At 36.7% G+C, this 24,117-nt stretch overlaps 1 protein-coding gene across 4 annotated transcripts in view; it reads right to left on the bottom strand.

The window, feature by feature from the left end:
• Positions 1-124: 124 nt before the first annotated feature.
• intu (inturned planar cell polarity protein) overlaps positions 125-24,117 on the bottom strand; it is a 36,596-nt gene continuing 12,603 nt past the window's right edge. For 2 of the 4 annotated variants that reach the window (XM_030162779.1, XM_030162778.1), the window contains exons 5-17: positions 17,611-17,729; positions 15,846-15,935; positions 15,207-15,284; positions 12,081-12,264; positions 11,325-11,378; positions 10,635-10,697; positions 8,370-8,576; positions 8,172-8,264; positions 6,815-7,240; positions 6,278-6,372; positions 5,974-6,163; positions 4,359-4,501; positions 125-592 (exon numbers count right to left, since the gene is read on the bottom strand). In XM_030162779.1, coding sequence (XP_030018639.1) covers positions 481-592; positions 4,359-4,501; positions 5,974-6,163; positions 6,278-6,372; positions 6,815-7,240; positions 8,172-8,264; positions 8,370-8,576; positions 10,635-10,697; positions 11,325-11,378; positions 12,081-12,264; positions 15,207-15,284; positions 15,846-15,935; positions 17,611-17,729 — 1,854 coding nt within the window. In that variant the 3' untranslated portion in view covers positions 125-480. Of the gene's footprint in view, positions 593-2,724; positions 3,177-4,296; positions 4,502-5,973; positions 6,164-6,277; positions 6,373-6,814; positions 7,241-8,171; positions 8,265-8,369; positions 8,577-10,634; positions 10,698-11,324; positions 11,379-12,080; positions 12,265-15,206; positions 15,285-15,845; positions 15,936-17,610; positions 17,730-24,117 lie in introns of those variants that run through there. The other 2 variants (XM_030162777.1, XM_030162776.1) reach the window with 2 other exon arrangements.

Raw genomic sequence — 24,117 nt, 5'->3', positions numbered from 1 at the left:
AAAAAAAATCAATGTTGAGAAAAATTATGTAAAAACCATCTTTGAGGCATTTTGGAAGCAAAGATAATTTTTAAAAAAACTAACCAATGCAATGATATTTATCCCAATAGAAAACTATATTATAACATTAGTCATTATTGTTTTGTATCCCAGACCCCTGTTAGAAAAGAAACACCTAAATTCAACATATCCCAATAGTTTTGTCCATATAGTTAATGCCGTGACCAGAATAAGGCACTACGTGACCTGGTGTGTCATCACTGAAAGGCCACTGTGACACTCTATCATGTTCTGAAAATCATCTGTGAATCAGGTGGAAGACCAGACTCCACGTCGCACACAAAACCTAACACAACTGGTGTGGATTTCCCACAAGCGTCACAGTCTGAACTATTTTCCTGAGAATAGAAGTCGTGTTCAGTACTTGTCGTCTGTGATTCTGTCCTCGCTGTGACTGATCTGAGGAGGGAAGACCATGTATCACAAAGCCAGACCGAAGGACAGTCTGAAGGCCATCTCCACAGGGACTTCTGCCACGGAATCATGGAAACACACGTAAAATTCCTGAGGTACAGGTTCCAGCAGCATCCGTCTGTAACACAAGAACATGACACAGGTTACACATGGGACAGGACAGCAGAGACGGGGATTCACACCAACGGTAAAACTACCCAAGCAGACAAAAACGTCAAAACAAACCCCACCCCTCACTTATTGTAGCTTATTTTGGCATCGATCCAGCTGATGTCATCATGTCTATGCGTAAGATGATGCCAGCATATAAATTACCTCTATATATGTGCCAAGTTTGAAGTAAAATGAAACAAAATTTGCTGTTTTTATAGACGTGAAATGTCAGCCATTCATTATAAGTAAATGGGAGAAAAACCAGATTTTAAAAATTCATGAAAAATTTTAACTTTGACCTACTTTTACCAAAATGTAATCACATCTATTCTGGGTCACTGGCAATCTATAAACCCAATTTGGTATGAATTCAGCCAATAGTTTTGCTGCTACAGACATTTGAAATTTTGCTTATTATAAGCAAATAAAAAAAAAAAAGATATAAAAAATTCATAAAAAATTTGAACCTTGACCTACTTTTCCCAAAATGTAATCAGATCTATTCTGGGTCACTGGTAATCTATAAACCTAATTTGGTATGAATTCAAGAGACAGTTTTGCTGCTAGAGTGTTACCAAACAAAGAAACAGAACCAAAAATTATACCTAACAAAATCCTATCCTAAAAATCCTACTGAAAAAAAATCACTAACCACCACTGATTCTGGTTCACTTGTACTTTTTCCTGTGTGTAAAAATGCAAACCAAGGAGAAAATGTTCCAAGTTTACTATATATGTGGCAAGTTTGAAGTAAATTTAAACAAAATTGATGTTTTTATAGACATGAAATTTTGCCCATTATAAGTAAATGGGAGAAGAAAAATATTTTTAAAATTCATAAAAAATTTGAACTTAGACTAATTCTTCATAAAATGTAATCACATCTATTCTGGGTCACTGCCAATCTATAAACTCAATTTGGTATGAATTCAAACGATACTTTTGCTGCTACAGACATGAAATTTTGGCCATTATGAGTAAATGGGGGGGGGGGAAAGGTTTAAAAAAAAAAAAATCATAAAAATGTTTTGCTTTGACCTATTTTTCCCAAAATATGAGATCTATTCTGGATTACTGGCAATCTACAAACCCAATTTGGTATGAATTCAGCCAACAGTTTTGGTGCTAGAGTGTAAACAAACTCACAAACTGAACCAAAATAACTAGAAAAGGACTTGGAGAATGTAGGCCTCTGCCAAGGCAGATCAGCCCCCCCATCCCCACCCCAGATCACCACCAAAATTTAATCATTTGTTCCTTGTCCCAGTATCAACATTTCCTGAAAATTTCATCAAAATCCTTCCATAACTTTTTGAGTTATCTTGCTAACAGACAAACCCCGATGAAAACATAACCTCCTTGGCGGAGGTAATAAATGGAGGGATGTGCTTCTAATCAGACATATGATATACATACTGTAAATACATACATAATACAAAGATACAAAGTGTTTATTTTAGAATAGAGTAAAATAGAATAGAACACAAAGTCGAACAGAAAGGAATAGAATAGAATAGAATAGCCTTTATTGTTATGTGTTCAATGAAATTAATAGTTCAACTGTGGTTGTAGGACAGTTATTTTTGGCTGACAACTGTGCTAAGCTAGCTAGGCGGCTATGTTAGACCACATTCTAGTTGCACAGAAAGGAGTTTTTGTAAACTGTAGTGTATTTGTAAATGCATCTCTCATATGCATATTGTAATTCTTTCTGATAGTTAAGAATGGTGACAGCCATGAAAGTTACAACGTCTGTAAAAATACTTGAAACACTGCAAAAAAGTTTCTGGGAAATGAGTCAAATTTTGTTTCTAAAAAGAAAAATAATGATTTTTTTTTTTTCATGAAATATAATCTCATTTGCAGAAAATATATCTAACACTTTCTTAATCTAATATTAATAATCAAAAACTGCACTGTGCATAATATCCCAGTAGAGGGACAAGTGATACCATCCACTCAACCCCAAGTTTAACACTAAGACTACCTTAAATAACTATGTATTTGTTGGTTGTAATAAACACAACCTTTTTCTCGTCTGAAGGCTCATCGTAGCCTATCGGTGAGTAGACCTTTATTTTAGTTTTAACAAACCTATCCATGCAAAACTCTCTGCCCATTGGTAGAATTATAACCAGGACAGTAACTTTATTTGTAACACCAGTAATAAGCTTCAACGGGCACATGGAACCTGATCAGGAATCAGTTGGACCGATCAGCAGAATCTGTTTGATTTTATTGGAGTCAATGAAACCTTCTGAGTTCAGTCACTTCTGTCTGAGCTCCTGCTGTCTGTCTGTCTGGTAAACCTGGGAGTCTGTCCAAGACAAAGAGAGCTCAGATAAATCCACATCACCATCAGTCACTTCAGCATGGGACACTCCACTCCCACTAGAACCCTCTGCACAATGCCGCTATTCACCCAGTCACACACTCCTCACACACACTCCTGGTCCTACACATGTCCAATTGGCTGAAAACCATCCCCTCCTTTATGCGAACATTAAGTCCTCCTCCTGGTTCTGAATCAGATCTCACCAAACATGTATTTCCAGGGTTCGTACACATTCTTCAAGGTCAAATTCAAGTACTTTTAAGGGTAAATTTCACATTTTCCAGCACAGCACCTTATCGTTGGGATAAAACACATATCTACAGTAGGGATGTAACAATATGAAAATTTCATATCACAGTTACTGTGACCAAAATTATCACAGTTATTATTATTGCGGTATTGTTGAAATTGTGCTCAAAATGTTCAAAAAGTACCAATACACACACTGAAATAATTTAACCAAGATGCATTTTGAAAAAAAAAAAAAATTGGCACAATGTACTTTCTCTTGCCCGAAACATTCAAACATTAACCCTTAGTGGTCTGAGCCTATTTTGTCCGTTTATCAGTACTTTTGATTTTGTCTTTGTATACTATATAAACAAATGTTTACTATGCCCATGTTTGGGTTCTGTTTTTTCAGCACAACTTCATCTATATCATCTGTCTGTTATTTTTTTTTCACTTTAACCTACTATAAAAACATAAAAGGACAAAAAACACAAAAATAAAATAAAATCCAATTTGAAAAATGTATATAATTTATTGCATAAATAACACACAGATGCATAACAAACCGTTGTCAAAGACTTTAAAAGTGAATGTTGGTTCCAAATATTAGGTATAGAAAATTAAAACTGTAATAAATTAAAACTATACTCAAATATTTGACATAAAAGCAGATCTTTACATTGGGTTTTTTCCCCTAAAAGTGCAGTAATCAAACACGGTTATCATGATAATTAGAATTTAAATGGTAATACTAACCGTCTGCAATTTTACTGCGGTTTATCATTATACCGGTAATTGTTACATCTCTAATCTACAGGAATACACATACTCATGCTTAGTGATTTTTTTTTTTTTTTTTACTTTTTTATCACAATGATGTACATTGTTTTATGCTATAAACATATAAAATTAGGCTTCATAATAGCAAAAAGTTTAGAAATTAAAGAACAAAAAAATTTTATCTAAAAAAACATAAGTAAATCACACTGCCGAGTTATAACGGCAAGCACTTAAACTAAAATTCAAGCACTTTTCAGACCTTGAAAACACTACTGAAATTCAAAAATTTTCAAGGATCTTAAGCACCCTTATGAACCCTGTATTTCCTGAGCCTCCACTATTCACCAGCTGTCGCCTTAACAGTGAGGAGCTGAGTTTGTCGTACCCTATGACCCAGTAAGTCATGGTGGGAGCAGGTTTCCTCTGGTCGGTCCAGTTCTCAGGTTTACACTGGAACAGAACCCCGTGCTCCTTCACTGGGCCCAGACCCCATCCAGCCCCCCGAGGCCTGTCTGCACCCCGATGGCCCTGTAAGACAGAAAACCCAAGCAAATCATTCATTAACCCTTTAACCCCAGAGACATTATTCCAGGTAAACATTCTCCTGTGAATTTGCGTCTGTTTCAGGTTCATAAAAGCTGCTGTATGTGTTTGTGTTCCTTTTCTTCAGTGGTTTTGTTTTACTGTGTGTTTTAGGGTCAAAACAGGTGGAATAACAGAAAAAGACAAAAGGAGGAATTAAAGTTTGACAGGTTTTGACAAAATAAGGCACTCATGTACATCAATAAGAGATTTAGGATGTTGAACATGAACTGTGAACTGGAACACACCTGTAAAAAGAGATCAGGGTTCGATTCCTGGCAGGAGTGGTAACAATATTATCATTTAGCCCATAGTGCCATGTGATCTACCCATACTACCTTCACCGCTGGTGTAAATGCATACTAAGTCTGTACTATCAGTGGAAGTGGACATGTCTGACTTTAACAATATAGAGTCATAGAAAAATGTACATGTTTGAAGGATAGATCATGAAATTCACATATAAAAATACATGACTTGAAAACATGTACTGTGTATTTTTATTTTGATCTAATATTTTAAAATAGTGGCGCAGTAGTGGTGCTTTAGCGTATCCTAGTGGTGATATGTGGTTATAGTGCAGCTGAAAACTGATTTGCATACGGCGCCCAACCAAAAAAACCCCAAAAAACAAGTGGTTCCAGGCACAACAAACCCCGCCCCTAACACATACTGAAGCTTATTTTGGCATCGATTCAACTGACGTCATCATGTCTATGCATGTGCTGATTTCAGCATATTAACTGCCTCTACATATGTGACATGTTTGAAGGAAAATGAAACAAAATTGCCATTTTTATAGACATGTGAAATGTCGCCCATTATAATTAAATGGGAGAAAAAAGATTTTGAAAATTCATAAAAAATTTGAACTTTGACCTACTTTTCCCAAAATGTAATCACATCTATTTCGGCTCACTGGCAATCTATAAACCCAGTTTGGTATGAATTCAGCCAATAGTTTTGCTGCTACAGACATTTGAAATTTCGCTTATTATAAGTAAATGAAAAAAAAAGATGTAAAAAATTCATAAAAAATTTGAACCTCGACCTACTTTTCCCAAAATGTAATCAGATCTATTCTGGGTCACTGGTAATCTATAAGCCTAATTTGGTATGAATTCAAGCAACAGTTTTGCTGCTAGAGTGTTAACAAACAAAGAAACAGAACCAAAAACAATACCCCTTGCCTCCCCTTTGGCCATCAGCCACCACTGATTTTGGTTCACTTGTACGTTTTCCTGTGCGTAAAAAAGCAAACCAATGAGAAAATGTTCTGAGTTTACTAATTCCATCACTGTTTCAGACCAGAGGAACCAACTTTTGGTTCATATCCAGAGTGTCTCAGTGCTCCAGCTGATATAAACTGTGTCATTCACTGTAGTTTCCTTGTGTAGATGTATGTCTTCACATCTCACCCTGGCGGGCAGACTCTGCTGAAACGCGGCCCGTATGGACAGACAGCAGTGGTGGAAGTTGCGGATGAGCTGTGGGTGAATGGATCCACTGAGCTGAGCCACTTCTCTGTGTGTGGGAGCGATGAAGATGCCCTGGACGTTCTCCATCAGCACGTAGTGGAACAACGTGTTCTCTGCTCCCGATGTCAGCCTGACAAAACACAACAGAGGTACGCTTTACGTTAGCTTTACGTCAACATACGTTCTATACTCAAATGAAGCAAAGAAATGAGTGATTAAACGGAAATGAGTTCCCAGCGTTTACTTCATGGTGTTGTACATGTCCTCTGTCTCCCTCTCAGTCAGAGTCTTTTTCAAGGTGCCAAGGTAGAAGGGGTTAGGGTGCTTCATCCTGGGAATCTGATGTATGAACAAAACGCACACGAAAATAAATAAATAAATAAATACAGTTGTTTACACAAATGAACAGAGCAGTGGTTTTACAACTTGAGTTAAATGAACACTTTTGATAAGTCCTAGAGAGGCATCTTAAGCTGACCACAATGAACATTTGACAGATAAACAGAACCACAGTGCTTCAGTTTCAGACTCACAGTTTGTCATGTTAAAAGACATGACTTGTATTGTGACTGTCTCTCTCAACTCACCATATATTTTTTATTAGTAAGTTTTTATTTTATTTTTATCAATTACTAGAAATTTCAGGCGACCCCATTTGAATTCCTGGCGACTCCACGTGGGTCCCAACCCCAAGGTTGAAAAACACTGGTCTAATAACTGACAAAGTCCAACAGTGAAACAAGTAGGAGCAGAGAGCGTTCATCAGAGCTTCCAGCTGTACCTTGAACAGGCCTCCACTGCCTCCACTTCCATCAGAGCCACCAGACCCCAGAGAGTCTCGCCGGCCCCCGAGTTTCCTTGCCGAGTCTGGGGTAGAATGTGGACTGAGTCCTCGTGCGGCCGATGACCCAGACCTGGCCTCCGTCGGTCCTTCGCTCCCACTGTCCGACTGGCTCCTCTGTGGACTGGACTTGCGTGACCTCTCCCCGAAAAGCCTGCGTCCTCTGGACCCCGAAGAGGAGCCTTTAACCACCCCCGCCAGCTTGGTGAGGACAGGGGAGGATGAGGTCAGGCTGTCCAGGCGGTCCCGGGCCGTGGCAGCGGGGAGGAACCAGTCTGCACAGGACAGACAGGGAGCTGGAGGAGCACTGAGACGCTCCTCTATACCGGCCTCCAACACCTCCAACTGCAGCAGGGTCGCCTTCACCTAAGACCACCACCACACAACCAAGATTTACTTTACAACCAGACACCATAAGATCTGGAATGTACGCACAGGTACTCACTGCACTGGACAAACTAAGTGGATTCACTGGGAAGGATAAAGGCAGAAGTTGTGATACAGCTGATGGGGGTGGTTTCAAAAAGCCCTGGCAGCTGTAGACTTACTTTGAGATTTCCAAAAATACTAATTACAGTCTCATCTGTTTTATTTGGAACCAATAAAAATTATTTTTCCTCCATTTATAAGATCTCATGTCATATTAACCCATAAAGACCCAGTGCTACTTTTGTGGCAGTTCCCCCAACAATTTTTTTCTCTATATTTAATATTTACAAAGTGATTTACCACCATTTATTATAAAATGGTCCTCCATATTTTGCATTGTCCTGTGAAAATCAGGTATTTCCCTATATTTAATTCACTGATCATGCATAATGCATTCAGTTGTGTTTGGTAACAGTAATTTCACCTTTGCATAATTCAGAAATAAAGTAATTAATACTAGTTATTAAATTATTATTATTATTATTATTATTATACAATTTCCCCCTAAGTGTTCTGATTCTGATTACTGTAATTATTAATTATCTACTGATTATCTATTTTCTCTAATTAGCCAGTTAGCTGAAAAACATATAATGCTAGTGCTAATGCCCCCCCCCGGCAATAACCACCAAAATTTAATCATTTGTTCCTTGTGCCACTATCAACATTTCCTGAAAATTTCATCAAAATCCTTCCATAACTTTTTGAGCTATCTTGCTAACAGACAAACAAGAAACGATCATTTGTTTCTTGTGCCAATATCAACATTTCCTCATCAATCAACATTTCATCCAAATCTGTTCATATCTTTTTGAGTTATCTTGCTAACAGACAAACAGTTTGTTCCTTGGTGGAGGTAACTGTTCACCTGGTCTACGTAGACATAGTCAGGTCCTGGAGAGCCAAAAGCAGGTGAAGCACAGCCGCCTGCTTCCAACAGGACACACTGCATGAAGTGTTTCTGAGGAGGAGAGAACACACTATAAGAAAACACATTTTACTGGAAACAGATAACTGGTGATGATATGCACAACAACAACAACAGACAGCACTGAGAGGGTCTCACCAAGCCCACTATCAGGAGGAAGTGGCGTCCTTGAGGCTGGTTGTATCCAGGCGTTGTGTTGGCTCGTTGCTGTGGGAACACTTCCTTCCAGATGACCAGCTGACCCACCCTCTGCTCAGACGCCAGTGGCAGCAGACAGTAGTGTTGACAGTACAGACAAACATCCAGCAGGTCCTCTTTGGGGAGGTGGTTGGCAATCAGGTACGACTGAAACAAGGGTTAGTACACATTTTACCAGGTCAAATTCAAGCACTTTTATTTATTTATTTATTTATTTATTAGGGACAGTGCATATTAATGAACTTCTACAACAATTGCAGCTGTAAATGTGCCAGATTGTAGCAGCAGTGCTAACTTCCATCTGTAGTCCCTAGGCAGGTGACAAAAAACAATTGACAAAAAGGAAAAACATCATAAAAACACACAGAACAACAGTGAGGACAATCTACTGATGGTCACAGGCTTGGGTTTCCTTCATCCAATGTGTAAGTTGTGATTTGAAGGAGACATACAGGGGTTGAACAAAATAATGGAAACACCTTAAAAAAATCAACAAAATATAATTTAATATGGTGTAGGTCCGCCTTTTGTGGCAATTACAGCCTCAATTCTCCGAGGTATTGATTCATACAACTTGTGAATTGTTTCCAAAGGAATTTTAAGCCATTCTTCAGTTAGAATACCCTCCAACTCTTTTAGAGACGATGGCGGTGGCGTCTTACTTGAATCTCTAAAACTGACCATAAATGCTCAATAATGTTGAGGTCTGGGGACTGTGCCGGCCATACGAGATGCTCAACTTCATTAGAATGTTCCTCATGCCATTCTTTAACAATTCTAGCTGTATGGATTGGGGCATTATCATCTTGAGGTGAAGGTGTTTCCATTATTTTGTCCAACCCCTGTACACTACCATTCAAAAGTTTGGACTCGACTGTTTTTTCTTTATTTTCATGACTATTTACATTGTAGATTCTCACTGAAGGCATCAAAATTATGAATGAACACGTATGGAATTATGTAGTTAAAAAAAGTGTGACGTAACTAAAAGCATGTTATATACTTTAGATTTCCTCAAAATAGCCACATTTTGCTTTTATTACTGCTTTGCACATTCTTGGCATTCTTTCGATGACCTTCATGAGGTAGTCACCTGAAATGTTTTCCAACAGTCTTAATGGAGTTCCCAGTGATGTTGAGCACTTGTTGGGCATCTGTGGTCCATCTCATGCCATTTAAATGAGAAGGTGAGTCCAAACTTTTGACTGGTAGTGTATGATTGTGAGTCGCTTATGTTGAGTGGTATTTTCAAGCACTTTTAAAGGGGTCATATTTTGCTAAACCCACTTTTATTAGCCTTTGGTTCATTTATTTGTGTAATCGGGGACCCTAATAATTCATAAAGTTTGAATTTGAACCCTCCAGATGCTGCAAAACTATCTTTACATTCATTTTGGCAAAAATCTAGTGGATTTCTATAACCTGTTTAAATTCCTGCTTAATTTGTTACATCTATAGCTAGTTACATTACGACATTTGCACATATAAGGTCAAGGCTTCCAACGAATATCTGTCCGAGAACGCCATAATTGTTTATCAGCAGCAGCGGTTGTAGTAAAAACTGAAAATATGTCCACACTTCGAGCCGATTACCTAAAATGTTCAGTTGTTGGTTGTATTAACGAACACAAATGGCTGAATGGGACAGAAAGCATGGTAACAACCTGGAGGGGGTGGGGTATGAAGTGGCTCATTTGCATTTGAAGGGACAGCGCTCAAAACCACCTTTCTGGTGTCATTACTCAGAAATAGGGTTGAGGATAGACCTGTGGAGTTGAATTAATGAAGAATTCAGACCCAAGCAGAGCATTTACAGTTTATGTAGACCACAGGGAAATGTTTGAAAATGCATAATTCCATTTAAAAAAGCAAAATATCACTCGTTTAAGAGCCATTCTTAAATTTTCCTAGCACAGCACCTCATCGCTGGGGTCAAATACATATGGATAGTATTAATGGATCAATAGGTATTGAACGGTTTAGATCAGTAGACGCTCTTGGTTGCTACTAGTTGGTTGGGTCTTCATGGGTTAAGATCCAAAAGCCTTGGATCTGTGAAGAGTAATGTTCATTTCACTGTGCAGCTTCTCCTCTGTTTTCATCACTCTGGTGTGGGACTGAGATAATGGGCCCAGCAGGTCTCATACTGGGAGTTAGAGGAGAACACGGACACACAACTGCACATGTTTAGAATGTGATGCGTACCTTGTAAAACAAACAGGAGCCAAGGATCACGTAGAGACGCCTCAGGCCAAACACATCCTCAGACTGTCAAAGAGATGATAAGAAGATATTAGAAAAGAGAAAGACACAAATACAGTTAAAGCAAATGTAGAAATACACTGTTCAGATGAATATGGAAATATATTCACATACTCTACAAACAGGGCAATGTTCAAATATTATCAATAAAACAAAAGAGATATTATTAAATCTGCAATTTGTCTTAATTTTAGATACAATCTGACTACAAAAAATACATAGACCTTGTATTATCTAATAAGTGTGTTGCTCTGATTTTATTTAATGGTTACTGTTTATTGTTTATTGAATGACCAGATGTTTTGAAAATAACAGGAAGTGTATGTCTGACATCATAACAAACATATGTACTCCGAAATAAATCAAATAATGAACTGAAACATGTGAACCAGGGTTTTTCGATCATTGCACTTCTGAAGTGCATGTAAACGCGTCACATCTGATCCCAGCAATTATCAGATTACTCCTAGTTAGGGGATTTTTATGGTCCTGTAAATGGGCTCAATGTTGGGTGTGAACAGTGATAGTACCAGTGATAGATGTCCTTTACCAACACAAAAAATCTGTAGTTGTTTATGTTTTACAAGCGTAAGATAACGCCCTTTAAGACTTAATCCTATTCAAAATTCTCACCATTTCACCAAAATCAGACGACTCAAATTCAGACAGAACAGTGTCAACCTCCATCTGTGGAGACAAAAATAAACACAATATTAACACTTGGATATGATAAAGGCACTGTGTCTTTTTTTTTGTAATTACATTTTTATTATTTTCAGGCAGCATTATCTTATCAGCATTTTACATCATGCATATAACTTCTTTATATTAAAAAAAAAAAACAAAAAACAAAACAATCAAAAAAACAAAAACATACTTGTACATGGGAGCAATGACAGAAATAACACATACAGTATATACACAGAAACCTAAAACAGAGTTAATGAGAAATAATATAAGTATTATTTCCATTCCATTCTTTGCTTTCCGAAAGCCTTTTCCCCTGTAGGATTAACACCAAAGATTTAAAGTGTGTTACATGAACAAAGGGTTTACATGGGTCTATATGTACGTTATCCTTATCGGGTAAAACCAGCTCTTAATGGTGTACAAAATCAACCTAGTTTTCCGATAATTAATGAATTTGTCTGATCAAAGGCATGTGTCTTTTTATGATGTCTACACTTATTCTTATTTTAATTTTCAATCACAGTAATATAGGTGACACACAAGGGCTCATTTTTAACATGGAACACTAGAGGGAAATCTAGCAACAAGTTTATGCTTTTTAGTTTGACATAACACTCCCTTGTAAAAGAGGTTCTTCATCTCAATGGGATTTTTCCTGGTTAAACAAAGGTTCAATAAAAATAATAAATAAATATTCACCTTGATTTCTGTGGGCAGTGTGAGCCAGCGGACCGCTGGCAGTCCATCGAGGAAAAGAGTCCCAGAGACGTCAGGAGATGAAGCAGGGAAACCATCTCTGAGGCGAGACGGCTGAATGAGCTGCTGGAAGAACAGGCAGAAGAAATGGTCCAACCTGGGAGCATGTTCTGCCTCACAGAAGGCACTGAGGAAGGAAAGAAAGGAAAGAGAGGTGAAGTTAAAAATAAAACAATGAAGACTCAGGATAAACCCAGTAGGAAAGCACCTTTTCAGGAATCATCTGAAAATAAGACTTTTCCCCAGAATAGTCCTTTATATCTACAAAATCCATCATGTTGCACTGCTACATTTCAACAGAAGCTTGAAACTGACATCCTCTTCTTTTTTCCACCTTACATCAGGTGAAACCTAAAGTTAATGTGCATTTTTGTAGTTTCTAGGTCTAGGTCTATAGGCGTTTCTCAGTATTAGGGATGTAACAATTACCGGTGTAACGATAAACTGTGGTAAAATTGCAGACGGTTAGTATTACCATTTAAATTCTAATTATCATGAGAACCATGCTTGATTACCGCACTTTTCCAGAGAAAAACTCCATGTAAAGATCTGCTGTTATGTCAAATATTTGAGTATAATTTTATTTTTTTTACAATTTTGATTTTCTATACCTAATATCTGGAACCAATATTCACTTTTAAAGTCTTCGAAAAGGTTCATTAAGCATCTGTGTGTTATTTATGCAATAAATTATATACAATTTTCAAATCGGATTTGTGTTGATATAGTAGGTTAAAGTGAAAAAAATAATAGGCAGATGAGATAGATGAAGTTGTGCTGAAAAAAAGATCCCAAACATGGGTATAATAAACATTTGTTTATATAGTATATAAAGGCAAAATCAAAAGTACTGAAAAATGGACAATAGGCTCAGACCACTAAGGGTTAATATTTGAATGTTTCTGCCAACAGAAGGTACATTGCGCCAATTATTTTATTTGTTTTTTTCGTTGTTCTTTTTTTCAAAACACATCTTGGTTAAATTATTTCAGTGTGTGTATAAGTACTTTTTGAACATTTTGAGCACAATTTCAATAATACCGCAATAATAATGATAACCGTGATAATTTTGGTCACAATAACCGTGATATGAAATGTTCATATCGTTACATCCCTACTCAGTATCAAGTTCATCAGGTTGGGTCTTGCCCTAATGGCGAGTCCGGTCTTGGTAAGAACAGTCCCAGAGAACAGACCTCCTAAGAACCTAAGTCTGTAACTGGAACGGTTGGTACCTCGTTCACCAGATATCACTCCCCTCCCTGGATTTCTTTCTATGGGGTTAAGTTAAAGATATCGTGTATTGAACAAAGATATGGGACATCAACGACCTGATGTAAAAGATCACTGATGTCATTGAAACCATTGATGAAGCTATGATGCAGTGAACATGGCAACAAATCCAGTACCGTCTGGATGTGCTTTGTGCAACTAATGGTGTCCATATAGAGGTGGATTAAACCAGTAAAAAAACCCTTCAATATCTACTTTTCATTTTGTAATAATTTCCACAGATTTGTCTACTTATTTGCTTTTGTAATAAATTTTTTATGGACACGCTATACTTTAAATAGAGCATGAATTTACATAATATCGTTGCTGTCGGGCAGAAACCTCCTAAGTCCATTTTTGGTCTTTTTTTGGGTCATAAAAGAATTCTATTAGTCAGTCTTCACTTTGACCTGATGGTTTTAGAAATATTTAACCAATAAAAAGTGTCGAAAATGGCTTGTGACTACATCTCTTAACTCCACTACTTTATTTAGAATATACATTCATTCATTTTCTGAACCCGCTTTATCCTCACTAGGGTCACGGGGGTCGCTTGGAGCCTATCCCAGCTACATAGGGGCGAAGGCGGGGTACACCCTGGACAAGTCACCAGTTCATCGCAGGGCTGAACATATAGAGACAAACAATCACTCTCACATTCACACCTACGGGCAATTTAGATTAACCAATTAACCTATCAGTGCATGTGTTTGGATGGTGGGAGGAAGCCGGAGTACCCGGAGAGAACCCACGCAGACACGGGGAGAACATGCAAACTCCACACAGAAAGGTCCTACCCCCCATCAACTGGTGTTGGAATCGAACCCAGGACCTTCTTGCTGTGAGGCACGAGTGCTAACCACTGCACCACCGTGCAGAATATACAGTCGCGGAAAAAATTATTAGACCATCAAAAGTCATCAAAAACAATGGTTATGCAATCCAGTACTAACTCCTGTGTGTATCATGTGACTAAAACAGACAGAAAAGAAAACATGGAATGCCTAAAAGCACTGTTTTTGTCAGTACAATGCCATAGATATTGATGGAAGGACTGAAGTGATTTTGGTTATTATCAAGAAAACCATGGAAAATGGATAGATATCAGCTCTGAAATTAAACTACTATGAGCTATTTTTGTTGTTGTCATTATATATGTCCAAACAAATGTACCTTTAGTTGTACCAGGTATTAAAATGAACAAGAAATTGAAGAAAACAAGGGTGGTCTAATAATTTTTTCCACGACTGTAGATTGTTTTTCCAGTTTCCGGAAAAATTGCAGGTGTGGACATAAGAGGTTTTGGCCTGACAGCGACAACATTCATTTTGTTAGGGTATGCTTTTTTTTAGGTGGATAATATACCTTCTTTAAGCCACAATGCTTATCTTATTGGCAGTTCTCCTGTCTGCTTATCTTAAATACCACTACAGTCATTTTTTATTCCAGTTTATATGTTAGAAATCTGTATGAATGAATAATCAGAATAAAATCAGAATAGATAATAATAAGCTCCAGTTTCTGTTGCAGAGGGAAGGGGTGGGATGTTACTGATTCTGGCTCCAATACATTCACCCACAAAATCCTGAACATAAAAACTAATGGAAAACAGTAAAAGCGGTGTAACTCTGGGATGGGGTAGAACAGAGTTCAGTATGTTGATGTACATACAGTAGTTTTATCTGTTATTTTCTAACATTTATGACGCGTTCACACTTCAAAGTCATGAGTGGAAATTTCACCCAGGGAACACACAGCTTTCTCAGTAAATCCACAGGAAATCCACAGCTGACGAACCTGTCTAAGGAGCCATACATCAGTTTTATTGTCCGGACTACATCTCCCAGTACTGTCTGCAGATACAGCAGCGGAACCCTGGAGGAGACAGAAAGAATGTCAGACACAGACATGGAGAAAGTTCAGCTTCAAACAGATCTATGACTTCTCAGATATTTTGATTTTAGAACGGGGCCAAGAAGCAGGAACATTTTGGATTTCACTGTGTCTTCTTCATGCAGAGGTCTACGGAAATGTAGTCCTTCAGACCTTTATGCATGAACGGGATGACTTCTCAACCGAGATGATGAGTGACTGGACTGACCTGGTTGCTATGAGTACGAAGACGGCTAATGTGAGTCATTTCAGCCACCGTTTTACAACCACGTACTCCGTAAAGAGAAAAAAGCCCTTATGCAACTGAAAAAAAAGGACGGCCTTTCGATTGTTTTCACATATCATGCTCCTTCGTCTGCTTCTAAAATAGTCAATTATTAAATGCACGTCATTGTTGAAACATTTACTACCGCTCCAACTTAAAAATTGAATTTTAGCCGTTAGAGTCTTTAACATCTGCCCCGTCCACAAGCCACATGGTATGTGGTAGAGCGACCAAATGGTACTGAGAGACGCTACTGTATGTACAGAATGTGTGTGTACCTCTCTGCAGGAAGCCCAATGACTAACAAGTTGTTATTCTCCTTCCAGTAACCCACATGAACCAGATATTTCCCGAGCAGGAGAGATGAACTGACAGGGAAAAAAAGATGGAGGGGAAAAAGGAGAAGGTGCAGTGAGTTTGGGGAAAAGCTTTATGTTAGCAATCAAAAGTAGGCACAGTAAGGTCATCAGGTCAATTTAAATACACACAACAGTGCATGTAGAACCTGAAAGTGCAGTAGATAACCTCAAAGTTAAGAGGGCCTGAAGCCAAAAACATATGAGGAGGTATGTCGGATGCAGATTAGCCCATAAAGACTCAAACCATCAACAAAAATGATTTACTGATCTAAACTGTTTAATACCTGTTGGTCCACTAATCCTATCAATACATGTAAATAATTGGTGTAAAATACAGTTTTTCATCTTTTCATGGTCATCAGATATGACCCATTTGGACGTTCAGAGGCTCTGTAGTTACCATGGAAACACTGTCATCTTCTACAACATTGATTCATCAGTAAAACCCATGGAGTTGAATCAGTGACAGTGGATAGAGACATTTGGGTGATGTTCAGTTATTGATATATTTGTTGAAAAAGTCACTTTTTCTTCAGGTTTCTTTGTTTCTAATATAACTAGAAAAGCACTCGGAGAGCGCAGACCTCCGCCAAGGCAGATCTACCCCCCCCCACCCCCACCTCCCCATCACCATCAAAAATGTATCATTTGTTTCTTGTGCCTGTATCAACATTTCCTGAAAATTTCATCCAAATCCGTCCATAACGTTTTGAGTTATCTTGCTAACAGACAAACAAACAGACAAACCCAGATGAAAGCATAACCTCTGCTGTTCCATGGCAGAGGTAATAACCCTCAACTTTAATCTGAGCTTTTACAGTCGCGGAAAAAATTATTAGACCATCAAAAGTCATCAGAAACAATGGTTATGCAATCAAGTACTAACTCCTGTGTGTATCATGTGACTAAAACAGACAGAAAAGAAAACATGGAATGCCTAAAAACACTGTTTTTGTCAGTACAATGCCATAGATATTGATGGAAGAACTGACGTGATTTTGGTTATTATCAAGAAAAACATGGAAAATGGATAGATATCAGTTCTGAAATTAAACCACTATGAACTATTTTTGTTGTTATCATTATATTTGTCCAAACAAATGTACCTTTAGTTGTACCAGGCATTAAAATGAACAAGAAATTGAAGAAAACAAGGGGTGGTCTAATAATTTTTTCCACAACTGTATGAACATCTACATGATCAATGAATTAAATATTTGAAAAAACCTGATTTTCACTGGAAAAAAACACAAAATGCAGAGGATAATATAATAAATGGTGATAAATCCCTTAAGAAAGGTTAAATAGAGAGAAAAATTCATTTGGGAACTGTCACAGAAGTAGCGCTGGGTCTTTATGGGTTAAACTGTGGATGAGTTCACTCACTTTAATCCATGACTTAGAATTTTGAGGGTTATTTACTAATCATCGACGCGTACAAAAAATACATAATTGCATATACTGTGATTTGAGGATGTGCTTGGTGGTATTTCCTTTTCTAATTTCATTTTACTTCTTATTAAGACAAAACACGTAAAAGCTTGAAACATGAATGTATCTTAACCGAACCACCCAAATCTTTATTTTTTCTTGGAATATATGTGGGGATGATGCCACAAACTAAAGTTACTATATCAGTCTTAATGCATCTGTTCTCAATGGAGTATTTTATGCCTACACCTACCTGAGGATTCGTCCTCCTGTGACATTCTCCAGCATGTCACAAAGAGTCAGGAAGATTCCCCTCACTCCTTTCAGCTGGCTGGATGCTTCAGACACCGGATACTGGTACACGATCCCCTCCTGCCAACACATATGTGGACTGTAAACTTCAAACACAGCAACTTCAGCAGCTAAAAAGTAAAGCCAAGGCAGTAGTATCAAAAACCTGCAGGTCCTGAAATGTTCACTTAAAGCTGGTTCTGAAAGTGAGTCTGGTCCCACAGACCCCCATGTTGAACTGTTTAACTGTACAACAGATATTAACATGTTTACAGCAGATATTAAAATGTTTATAGCAGATATTAAAATGTTTACAGCAGATATTAACATGTTTACAGTGTGGTTTCAAAGACAGGTTTATTCACTATTCTCTGTACACCTTCTAGACCACTGCTCAGTGTGACAAAGATGCTGTTGCTCATCTACTGAGTTAGACTTTCAGAGTTTTAGTTTTTAGTTGATTTAGTAAAAAGTTTTTGTGGAAAAATGTAAGTTATTGAACCAAACTAATGGTAGTATTACACACACACACACACACACACACACACACACACACACACACACACACACACACACACACACACACACACACACACTAGAACTACATTTTATTTGGAGAAAAAGTAGAAAATGTTCTTTTGTGCAGCTTCCAAGTATATTTTTTATGTTTTCAACTGCAGTTGTAAACTAGAAAAGCAGTCAGAGAGCGCAGACCTCCGCCAAGGCAAATCAGTGTCGTCCAAGCAGCAGATCACCACCAAAATTTAATAATTTTTTCCTTGTGCCAGTATCAACATTTCCTGAAAATTTAATCAAAATCCTTCCATAACTTTTTGAGTTATCCTGCTAACAAACAAACAAACAAACAAACAAACAAACAAACAAACAAACAGACAAACAGGAATTAAAACGGATTGTAGAAATCCACTCAATTTTTTCCAAAATGAATATAAAGATAGCTTTGCAGCACCTGGAGGGTTCAAATTCAAACTTCATGAACTTCATTATGGTCCCTAAATAATAATAATAATAATAATAATAATAATAATAATAATAATAATAATAAAATACAATGAAATAAAATGTAGTTCTACTGTGTGTGTGTGTGTGTGTGTAATACTACCATTAGTTTGGTTCAATAACTTACTTTTTTTCCACAAAAACTTTTTACTAAATCAACTAAAAACTAAAAACACCAATAAATGAACCAAAGACTAATAATAGTGGATTTAGCAAAATGTGACCCCTTTAAATCCTTAATAAACTATGGCTGAAATGGCTGTGATAGTATAAGTATGTTTAAGTAGCAGTTTGATTTGTTACTTAAACATGAATAAAATAGGAATGCTTACTTCTACAATCTGAGATTCTACAGGATCAGATATCCTGGGAAAAATGTACAACAAGTCCTTTCTGGGCAGATTCAGGCTATTGTCAGTGATATTAGTATTCCGCCGAGCAAACTGGCAACTTTAAAGGATGCAGGGTGGATAAGAGGAAAGCTGCAGAGGGTGGAGTGGTGGGTGAGGGGATAAAACCTTTGAATGAACAGGCCCTTGAAGTCTTGGCGACCAGAACAAAGAGACATGCAACTGCCTCAAACAAGCACAAGCAGTCTGCTCTGAGTCTGGAAGTGCTGATGTAGAACATTTATGATCACGGAGGCCGACAGAGTAGTGTCATCTTGCCCGTATAAACAGGAAAAAAGGGCCCAGATCACAAACTCATCACCCAGCTGAAGCTCAAAAATACCACCGCCGAAACCTCCCAGCTGCTGCTACCCTACAATCAAAAGACTAAAAAATCAAAGTCATACTTTAGTGGACTCTTGCACACACTGTCATTTAGAAAATCTGCCACTGGCTGTTGTGGCTCAAGACAACCCATACTCAATCTGCACTGGTTTTTAGGTCAAACCAAAAAAAAAAAAAGATTTGCAGATATACAAAAAGGAACTGAATTAAGAGGAAAACAAGAAAAACTGAGCTGAAAGCGGCAGTTGCAGAAGTTGTCCAGAAGGAAAATGTGATTATAGTGTTGTAGGTGTCGGTCAGCAAAACAAAATCTGCAATTAACACTTTACTACTAGGACACAAAGTACACTATATGGACTGAATTAACACTTTAATGTCTAGCTGTAGCACATTTTGAGTCACATTTGATATTATTCCATCAAATATAGGCTGAAATCATCTTATGGGAATCATTCTTTTGTATATTGTTTGTTTTATTTTGAATATCAATATTTAAAACCAAAGACAACAAGAAAAAATTTAAAAAAAAGAAAAAAAAGAAAAAGTATAGTATATGAAAACATGCTTTAAACAGATACCATAACTTAAACTTTTATTCTAAACTAAACTAACCTAAGCAACATAACTGAAACTCACTTTATCATCCACTGTCGTTAATCATTATTAATGTTAATCCATTATATATGTGCTGTAAAAAAAAATAATGATTTTTTTTTTACTGTCTGCCCTACTAAGCAGTTGAATTGATTTTTTTATGCTAAAGTTTGTCAAGCTAAACAAATTCAAATGCAATCAACCATTTGCTACAAAATACAAACAGTTCCAACCATTCATTGTTGTAAATAGTATATTTATTCATTTAATATTATTCATTGTTTACGTGGAATATTTATTAATTTAACCAATAAACACCCAAAAATTCACTGTTGATCTAAACCATCTACTGATCTAAACTGTTTAATACCTGTTGATGCACTAATCCTATCAATCCATGTAAATAATTGGTGTAAAATACAGTTTGTCATCTTTTCACGGTCATCAGATATGACTTATTTGGACATTCAGAGGCTTCATAGTTACCGTGGAAACACCGTCATCTTCTACAACATTGATTCACCGGTAAAACCCATTGAGGTGGATCAATGGCAGTGGATGGAAACACTGGGTTTATGTTCAGTTAATGTGAGATTTTACAGAAAAAGTCACTTTTTCTTCAGTTTTGTCTTTTTTTTATATAATAACCATCAACTTTAATCTGCATTTTTATGAACATTTTTATGATCAGTAAATTAAATATAGGAAAATACCTGATTTATAGTGATAAAATGCAAAAGACAGAGGGTAATATTATAGTAAATGATGACAAATCCCTTAAGAATGGTTAAATATAGAGAAAATGTCATTTGGGAACTGATATAAAAGTAGCACCGGGTCTTTATGGGTTAATTATAATTGTATATGTTTATTCATTTAATATTATTCATTGTTGTAAATGGTATATTTATTCATGTCATATTCTATCACTTATATTAACCAGCTAAATTGTTAATTATGCAGGAGTGAAGCTAAGTGAATATAATTAAAAGTGACCAAATGATTGAACTACACTGACCTGAAAGTAGAGTAAATATATTTAATATGAATATATAAAAGTGAGGATATTAAAAGGTTAACAAACAGAAATGAAATGAAATAGCATGTTTATAGACCGTATTGAAATTCCTCAGCTCAGCCAAAACACCATATGTGGATCCTGAGAGAATCAAAGGACAGATTTGTTATTAATAGGAGCTGTGTTCAGGGCACAGCTTGGCTACTTCTTGCTTCTTTCCTCCTCTTTCTTTCTGTTTTGTGTTTGCAGCAGCCGCAGGCATTGGACGCTATCCAGAGCAGTAGTTCTCTGAAGAGTCCCACTCACACCAGATACATTCTAACACCACTGGGTTTGGGATTTCCTCCACAACTAAGCTCATTCTAACACTGAATTATCAAGGTATGCCTCCTTTTAAAATGCAGATATATTTCTTACATCCTTTCAGTATAGTTCAGCGTACTAAATGCAGTTTTATGAGTCTCATTGCAGTCATGGCTGCATCTGACCACACAGTCCTGATCAGCTTTCCAATGGAATGGAAAAAATATGTGGTCACCCTCAGTTTGGATATCAATACCAACATCTATGTTCTTTTCAACGTCATTCTATTTTAACATTTTCCACAATGTACGGTTTGGACGGTCCATTCTCAGCGCTCACAGCAGACCTGTCTGTCAGGCAACTTTTGTGGTCTTCTCAATCATCCTGTTTTATAACTAAAATGGATAGAGAAGTGGAATTGTGTCTTTATTAATTTTGTCCATGTTAGGACCAGAATGTTCAAACTGAACTGGAGTGACTTTGTAGGTTTTTATCATAGGACAGTATACATGACGTGGATGTAGTCACTGTGACATCATTTACTGGTTTCATGCTACATGTGTTAACCCATAAAGACTCAAAAATTCACCTTCAATTAAAACCATCCACTGATCTAAACTGTTTATTACCTGTTGATCCACTAATCCTATCAATACATGTAAATATTTAATGTAAAATACAGTTTGTCATCTTTTCATGGTCATCAGATATGACTATTTGGACGTTCAGAGGCTCCGTAGTGAACGTGAAATCACCGTCATCTTCTACAACATTGATTCACCAGTAAACCCATGGAGTTGGATCAATGACAGTGGATGGACACACTTGTTAATGATAGATTTGCTGAAAAAAAAAAAAATCACTTTTTCTTCAGTTTTCTCTGTTTCTGGTATAATAATCATTTACTCTGAGCTTTAATGAACATCTACATGATCAGTACATTAAATACATAAAAATACATAATTTTCACTGAAAAAATGCAAAATACAGAAGATAATACTATAATAAATGGTGAAAAATCATTTAAGAAAGGTCATTTGGGAACTGCCACAAAAGTAGCACTGGGTTTTTATGTGTTCAAATCAAGGTTATTATTGTTAACGAAAATGAACGAAAAAAAAACGATAACTAACTGAAACTGTATTGTGTGCTTAAAAAACTAACTAAAATGTATAAAAATTATGTATAAAATTCCCTTAGTTTTCGTCTTTGTCAATGTTGCTATAGGATAGAACATGTGAAAATTTCGTCTAAGAGCAGAGATAAGATAGAAGATAAGATAAGAGAGGTATAGAGGTCGGGAGGCCAACAGTGAAAGTATGGAAAGTGTCACTTTCGTTTTCACATAAGTGAGGTTGTGTATGGATCGCACCTCGACCTACATTACCCCCTCCAACCTGCGATAGGGAATTTATCCATGGTACTGTACATATGTTTGTGTCCCTGCTCAGTCAGAGCCGCCCTAACCCCACCCCCAAACAAAGTGTGCAGGGTAACCTCACTTATTTCTTTGAATAGGATGGTGAGGAAGATAAAATATATTAAAAAAAAACCTGAAACAAAACTAAACCAAACTAAACTAAACTAAAAATAACCATTAAAAAAAAACGACAACTAATAAAAACTAGCAAACCTGCTCTAAAAACTAATTAAAACTAACTGAATTAGAGAAAAAAAGTCACAATTAAATAAAACTAAGCTATAATTAAAAATCCCAAACTATTATAACCTTGGGTCAAATGTATTATGTAGGTGTTAGCAACAGTGTTGTTCTGGAAAGCTTCACCCTTCACTCTTCCCCAGCTCCTCTCCCTTGCTGAAATATATTCATTTTTGGCTCTACAAACCAAGACAGTGACAGCCACAGTCCACAAAACAATAAGTCACTTCCATCTCTTTTGTACTTAATGCTGTATACACACTATAAAGAACAGAAAGTATTTGAGTTCTTAAACTGCTTCTTAAATTGCTCTGTTCTCAACCCAGAACTTGTACTTGTACCCACTTTGGATAAAAGTAATACTAAGAGAAAGACTTACTACTTCTATGGAAGTATTGTATTGATGAGAGGAGATGCTTCCCACACCACATCATGAAACACTAGCTGAGCGTGTTCTGGCCAATTCTGAACAGGCTGCACAGTTTGTATCTGTACTTATTGGTTCCATGTGGGTTTCATTTTGTAACAATATGAGAAATAAATTTTCCCCTAAAACAGATTTAAATACGACACTTTATATAAAAGCATTTCATAATTCATTGTCAATATCACCTACTGCACACTCTTTACTTTATTTACTGTTATTACTAGTTATGTCATTCAGTCACTTTAACAAAATTGTTTGTTTGTTTTTTTTTTTCTTCTCTATTTTTCTATTGTATTTGATGTTTATTGTCTTGTGCTTTTACATCTAAATTTGTAGGGATCAATAAAGTATATCTTATCTTATCTTATAATATAATCAACTAAAAGGCCAAAAATTCAGCCTATTGGATTCTATGCTGATTTACACCAGACTAGGGATGTAACAATATGAAAATTTCATATCATGGTTATTGTGACCAAAATTATCACAGTTATCATTATCGCGATATTGTTGAAATTGTGTTCAAAATGTTCAAAAAGTACTCACACACACTGAAATAATTTCACCAAGTTGTATTTAGAAAACCAAAAAACAAATAAAATAATCGGCACAATGTACCTTCTGTTGGCAGAAACATTCAAATATTAACCCTTAGTGGTCTAAGCCTATTTTGGCCGTTTTTCAGTACTTTTGATTTTGTCTTTGTATACTAT

The sequence above is a fragment of the Sphaeramia orbicularis genome, chromosome 18, assembly GCF_902148855.1.
Source record: "Sphaeramia orbicularis chromosome 18, fSphaOr1.1, whole genome shotgun sequence".
Taxonomy (NCBI): Eukaryota; Metazoa; Chordata; class Actinopteri; order Kurtiformes; family Apogonidae; genus Sphaeramia; species Sphaeramia orbicularis.
This window is presented reverse-complemented; position numbering and strand designations above follow the sequence as displayed.